Source organism: Sinocyclocheilus anshuiensis, unplaced genomic scaffold (assembly GCF_001515605.1).
Source record: "Sinocyclocheilus anshuiensis isolate Anshui unplaced genomic scaffold, SAMN03320099.WGS_v1.1 scaffold840, whole genome shotgun sequence".
Classification (NCBI taxonomy): domain Eukaryota; kingdom Metazoa; phylum Chordata; class Actinopteri; order Cypriniformes; family Cyprinidae; genus Sinocyclocheilus; species Sinocyclocheilus anshuiensis.
Window position 1 is genome coordinate 368,729 of NW_015552598.1, and position 7,093 is coordinate 375,821.

General features: G+C 34.3%; 1 protein-coding gene across 1 annotated transcript in view; it reads left to right on the forward strand.

The window, feature by feature from the left end:
• Positions 1-6,482, forward strand: part of galnt18a (UDP-N-acetyl-alpha-D-galactosamine:polypeptide N-acetylgalactosaminyltransferase 18a) — a 68,450-nt gene extending 61,968 nt beyond the window's left edge. Inside the window, exons 9-10 of the mRNA XM_016456664.1 lie at positions 1,527-1,691; positions 6,067-6,482. Of these exons, the coding sequence (XP_016312150.1) occupies positions 1,527-1,691; positions 6,067-6,213 (312 nt within the window). The 3' untranslated portion in view covers positions 6,214-6,482. The remainder of the gene's footprint in view (positions 1-1,526; positions 1,692-6,066) is intronic.
• The last annotated feature ends 611 nt before the right edge of the window (positions 6,483-7,093 follow it).

Sequence of the window (7,093 nt, forward strand, 5' to 3'; positions counted from 1 at the left end):
TTATGAGGAAAAAAAATTAACAAATGATTTTAGCAAATGGCTGCAATATAACAAAGAGTGAAAAATTTAAGGGGGTCTGAATACTTTCTGTACCCACTGTATGTGTGTGTGTATCATACTCTATCATATTTTGATGTGTTGTTAATGTTATATATATGTATATATGTATATATGTATATATGTATATATGTATATATGTATATATGTATATATGTATATATGTATATATGTATATATGTATATATGTATATATGTATATATGTATATATGTATATATGTATATATGTATATATGTATATATGTATATATGTATATATGTATATATGTGTATATATATATATATGTATGTGTGTGTGTGTGTGTACATATATAAATAAAATTATATATTGTTGTTGTTATTAGATCAAATATTTTACATAATTTCTGTAAGTAGAACTTTTACTTTCACAAAGCATCCGAACTGCTATTGTTATGAGAAATTTGTGACTTCAGCTTTTAAATGTATACACCTAAAAGCAAAGTAATGATTTATTTTAGTTACGAAATGTATATAAGTGCTAACACTTAGAAACATAGAAACAAACAGAACATGTATCAAAGTGCAGCTGTTAAATGTCCCATTACTGACTTTCTTTCTACTTAATAAAAGTATGTGCTTTCCCACCATCAACCATGTACACACACTTAAAGTGCTTTGTAGAAGTAGCCGACTGGCATTCAGCCCATGTTTGAATGGTGGCTATGAAATTAACAAATGAGAGTCAGTCGATAAGAAAAAGTTATTCTTCCCTCTTGAGCCCATTAAGATGCAATACTAGTATCAACACTGGGATTTGGAACTGAGCCACATTGTCTGAGAGATTTCAAGGGAAAGACACAATTATCAAATATGAATAATTCATTTTATTGGCTGGGTAATACAGAGCTAAATAACATGTGCTGTACAAACAGACATTCAGACGGCCCAAATGAATGGATCAGAATGATAAAAGATATGTCATGATTATTATTGCAATTCTGGGCTTGATATAAAAGGCCTATATAAAAAGCCTATGCTTCAATGTTCAACATGTGTTCATTTTTTACAAAATTTCTTTTATAAATTTTAATTGTACAAAATATTGAAACTGAAGTATACTACTTTTCCAAAGTTTGGGGTCAGTAAGTTTTTTTTTTTTTGTTTTTGTTTTTTGTTTTTTTTTATGTTTTTGAAAGTCTCTAATGCTCACTAAGGCTGCAATTATTGCATCAAAAAAATACAGTAAAAACAGTAATATTGTGAAATATTATTACTATTTAAAATAACTTTTCTATTTGAATATATTGTAAAATGTAATTTATTCATGTGATTAAAAGCTGAATTTTCAGCGTCATTACTTCAGTCTTCAGTGTCACACGATCCTTCAGAAATCATTCTAATATGCTGATTTGCTGCTCAAGAAACATTTCTTGTGTCCAAATGTTTAGTCTGGCTATGCACATATTAATGCATAATTTAAGCATGCTTGTCTCTTGTGTTGTTTTAGAATGTGTACTACACAAGCTCTCAGCAGCTGCATGTCGGAGGCTTGAGTCCGACCATCGACGACGACGATAACAAGTGCCTGGTGGATGTGAACGGCCGGCCGCGACTGCTGGAATGCAGCTACGCCAGCAACAAGCACATGACGCTCTCCTGGCTCTTTACTCGGGTATACTTCCATGGGAAACAATCAATTGTTTGCTCAAAACATTTTTTATGCTGGCTTTGGTGCCCTACATCTAAATAAGAATAGTATTGCAGTGGTCAGTTTTTGCTGTCTGGTCTGTTTTTTTTAGTATTTTAGTTGTTTTAGTATCATATTTAAAGATACTAATGTAGTTTTATTAATATTTTAAATATTTTTTATTTTATGTTTAGTGTTTTAATTTGAATGTTTTTGTAATTTTTTGTAATTTTTATTATTATTATTATTCAATTTATGTATATATATTATTGTATTTCAGTTTGTTTATTTTATTTCAAGTAACAAAAGGGTTTTTTATGGTTTTAGTTGTAGTTATAATAAGCTTTAATAACCCTGGCCATAAAGAGCTTCATTGCATTCTACACTACCCTCATTACACATAGACATCCTTTTCTGCACAACTCATTTAAAGCCGATGTCAAAATCGTTCCCTTTTTTTTAACAAGTTTTGGGATCATTGAAGTACTAGTATAAAACTTTCCCTTAAAATTTGCTGTCAATTTGCAGCATCTGTTAGCCCTCCGGCTGTGCGACTGCAGTGGACACTTTCTGGATATCGAGCATTAATAATTCAGAGGTGTGTGTGTGTCGTAAAGCTCTCTTAATTCAATTTGAACGCCGTTCTGGATTGTAGCAGACATCTTGATTTCATCCGCACGTAATATATGCGTCTCTATTAAAAGGCAGGTGAATTAATGTCACAGCAGGCGGTGTCCTCTAAAAGGTTTAGATGAAGTGTGCTGGAAATGTCAGAACAGGTTATTAGGAAAGGGTAATGCTGCCCCCTTGGGAGAGATGTCGAAGTAGATGAACAAACGCGCGCTTACAGGAAACGTGTAAGAGTATGAACGATATCAATTCTCACACAAACCCTCGGGACGTGCTTTAATGTCTCACACGGGCTCAGTGGGATAAAGACAGCCACCTTTTTTCTTCAAGTTATTTAAAATGGAATCAGGTCAAAATCCATTGTGGCCTTTTAGGTGCGATGAATAATTGATGACAAAGCCATTGAAAGGGTGATCTGGCTCTTGACTCATAGGAGAGCATCAGAAATGGCTTTAATTAAGTCTTTATCGACTAACATTGTCTGTTGACAGTCTGCTTTTCAGTCTGTAACTAGGATATCGCTTGACAGGTCGTGAATAAATGCGCCGTTAAGCTTACCTGACATATGTACCCAGCTGAAATATATTATGTAGCTCTTTAGGGCGTTTGGCACCACCAGCAGTCAGTGATATTATTATTTTAGGGAGGCTGATTTGGAACAAAACATAATTGAAGCAGATGCTGTGTTCCTGTCGGTGACACCTGTTCAACGATGCATTCCAGATTATTTTATAATTACTGGGGTCTTAATAATACCTTGTTTATAATGTACATGACCATGAAAAATTACATGGTCATACTACTTAAATTCTATTTCACAAAATTGAAATATAGAGTGAGAGAGAAACAGTGCTGGGTAGATTACTTACAAATTGTATTCTGTTACTGATTACAAATTACATGATGAAAATTGTAGTCAGTGATGTAATCTACATTAGTCATTTTAGGTAATGTATTCTGACTACTTTTGGATTACTTCTAGATTACTTTTGACTAGTCCTGTCAGATTAATTGCGATTAATCGCATCCAAAATAAAAGTTTTTGTTTACATAATATATGTGTGTGTACTGTGTATTTTTATTATGTATATATAAATACACACACATGCATGTATATTAAATATACACAGTACACACACATATATTATGTAAACAAAAACTTTTATTTTGGATGCGATTAATTGTGATTAATAGTTTGACAGCACTACTTTTGACCTAACTTTAAACGTGATTATTGTTATAAAAAAGAGAAATAACATCCTTATCAACATCATCAAATGTATTAAGCATAATAGTAACACTTTAGTATAGGAACCAATTCTCACTATTAACTAGTTGCTTATTAACATGCCTATTATTAACAAATTGGCTATTTGTTAGTACTTATAAAGAACATATTCTGCAGGACCATATTCTATATCCCTATAATCCTAGCCAATACCTAAACTTAACAACTACCTTACTATTAATAAGCAGCAAATTAGTTTAGTAATGTATTGAGGCGGAAGTCGTAGTTAATGGTTTGTTAATAGTGAGAATTAGACCTTAAAATAAATTGTGATCATTATATAAATAGTAGTTGTATTATATTAATTCCACTGCACTGGAAGAATTCTTCTGAATCTTATTAACCACAGATGTCTCTTCCATACACTTAAGGATCTCACTCTCTCACTCACTTAGACTGTGTCTGTTTGGTGATGTTTTTGATTGTGAGCCCCTCCTTGCCAATGATGGCTCCCACAAACTGCGTGGGCACCAGCATGCGCAAGGGGAAGTCTGGCTGTTTCTGGCGGGGCCCCAGGGAGCCTGCAGAGGTCCCAGGCTGGGAGTCCTGTTCCCGTGATGTCCTTCCACCCCGACGATTCCGGGTCACAGGCAGAGGCGGAGCAGCATCCATATCCAAAATATAAGACACTTTAAAGGAGTAATCCTCAAAGGTCTGTCCTGTTAACTTCTCAACAGCTCTGAAGACAACAACTACCTTACTAATTATTAATAAGCAGCAAATTAGGAGTTTAATGAGGGAAAAGACATAGTTTATGGTTTGTTAATAGCGAGATTTGGACCTTAAAATAAAGTACGACCAACATAATATTAGTACAGCTTTTCCCAAACTGGGGTAAATGAAATGTGTTGTTAAATTATTTAAATATTTACTTTAAATCTTAGGGGGACTTTAAGTAAATATTTTATATCAATGTGGTTTGACTGACAAAAAAGTTTGGGAATGCCTGCATCACATGAACAAATAATAATAAACATGAAAACAGCAATGACATGGTCAAAGTCTTCCAGGTTTTAAATATTTTTGTCAGTTGTTTGGCAGCAGTGTTTAGTAACTTGCATAATTGTGTTTTCAATACAAGGTATAATTGCTGAGAGGTGCTTTTGTCCCCAAATTCAGAAGCATGTATCGCAAATTAACATTTACACACATGCCCACTTATATTGTGAATACTTACTGTATTCAATATGACACACATTCAAATTTTATATAAAGGAAATTCGAAAAGACAAAAAATAAGAATTTATGAATTTTTAAAAATAAATTAATATCATTATTTTTATTTTATATCTACAGTTGTCATCTTAATTCTTATTTAATACTCGAGTATAATTTGTGTGAGCTGAACTGGTTAAGCAGTCACACAACCATTTAACTAATGCTCAAACAATTGAAGGTCAGTGGTATAGATCATTATATCCAGGACAGGCTTGTACACAATTAATTCTTCCGGTTTTATTTAAAACGCAACTTTGCTTACATAATTATAGGATGCGCCTCATGAGTCACTGGTGTAAATCCTAATGAGAGGAGGCATGTTGTATGACTCACTTGCTCAGCATTTAATAAACATGGCTAGTTGAAAATCTAATTAACTTGATGCAGAAAAACTAGATTTTTACATAATCTGAAGAAAATGTGTGCTGTTTTCCTGAGCAAAACATGGCATCTCGGTTCTAGAATGCTCTTGGGTGATCTTGGTCGCTGATGTAAATTTAATATATGGGGTTAGAGTTTTGTTCAAGTGTAAAGTTGAGTTCCAAATGATGCACTATACACTATGCAATACTCTACCATCTGAATTGTTCTAAATTGCCGCCACTAACCACCATATGAAGGTATTCTATCCAATAATATAGTTTCACACTTGTATAACATTTTGTTTTTCAAATGCTAATGTTGTAGCCATGGAAATGAAAAGTGCCATAAAAGTAATACAAATATTACAACTGTGCATCTTCAATAATATGATTTAGCCTGTGAAGCGAGACATTTGGCATTTCATACACCTTGGATTTCATACGGTGGCAGATGATTGGACGAGGGCGACACTTCGCCCGCGGCCTCCTCTTTCATGTTTCAGCTGTCTCCGGAGCCTCCTTCAACACTGTAAGACTCTCAATCCTTCAGGCTTTTCTTCAGAAGCAACCACTTCAGGAACATCACTTTCCTTTTGACATTGTTCTGAAAGGCTGTGGTGGTGTATTTCATACTGTATTTACTGACTGAAAGAAATGTTTCTCGAGGTGCAAGTGTCGCTTTGATTTCTCACTTAGTGCCGCTCGGATTCGGCATTAGAAGGACACGTCTACTCCATCTTTTTAAGATTAATGGATTATATTACCTCTTTTTGTGAAAAGTGTCATACAAATCAACATCCTTCATGATCCTGGACCAATTAAATGTCATTGTTCACTCATTTTGATGTGTATTGTCTTGCAGGGAGGCTCCATTCAGAATAGGAAGTCAAAGCGTTGTTTGGAGTTGGTGGAAAATGCGGACGTGGATCACGGATATCAGCTGGCCCTTCAACAGTGCAGCAGTCAAAAATGGACAATTACCAACATATTGCCTGGGAAAGTTCTATAAGCATAGTGTCTAATGGGACGTATCTCTGGATATGTAATGGACTGAGATACAGTGTCCCTTTACACGTTGTTGTGTCGAGAGAAGGCTGCTGTTCTCTGTTATTTAACACTGTAAACATCTTCATGTCTTGTGCCGGACCTCAAAGCCAACATGGAACAAGTGTCAAACATTTAATTTTTACCAAAAGAGATGGTTTAGACTAGAGACAATGATGCTTAAAGGGATAGTTCACACAAAAATGAAAATCCTGTCATTAATGACTGACCCTCATCCAGCATGTCGTTCCAAACACACAACCTTCATTCATCTTCTAAACACAAATTAAGATATTTCTGAAGAAATCCGAGAGCTTTCTGACCCTCCGTAGACAGCAAGGGAACTACCACGTTCAAGGCCCAGAAGGATAGTAAGGACATCATTGAAATAGTCCATGTGACATCAGTGGTTCAACCATATTGTTCATAATTTCTTCTCTTCGGTGTCAGTCTGTTGCCATTCACGAGAGTACCGAAAGTCTTATGGGTTTGGAACGACATGAGGGTGAGTAATTAATGGATAGTTCACCCAAAAATGAAAATTCTGTCATTATTTACTCACTTTTTTCATTTTTTTCAGCGATCTGTCTCTTGAAATATTCTGCTGTATGATTGGCTCTGGTGTATTTAAGCATTTAGTAGTTTTGCTACTGTGTAGCACAAATTTAAAATGTTTTTTTTCTCAGGTTTGTGAATGATGATTGTGATTATTTGATGTGGAAAAAATATTTTATAAATGTAAATAGTCTTTCTTAAAAATAAAGACTTTTAACTCATTGTTCTTGAATTTTACACAAGACCATCTAAAGCTGGTTAAAACTGCTTTCTTCAAAGTCTGGAAATTT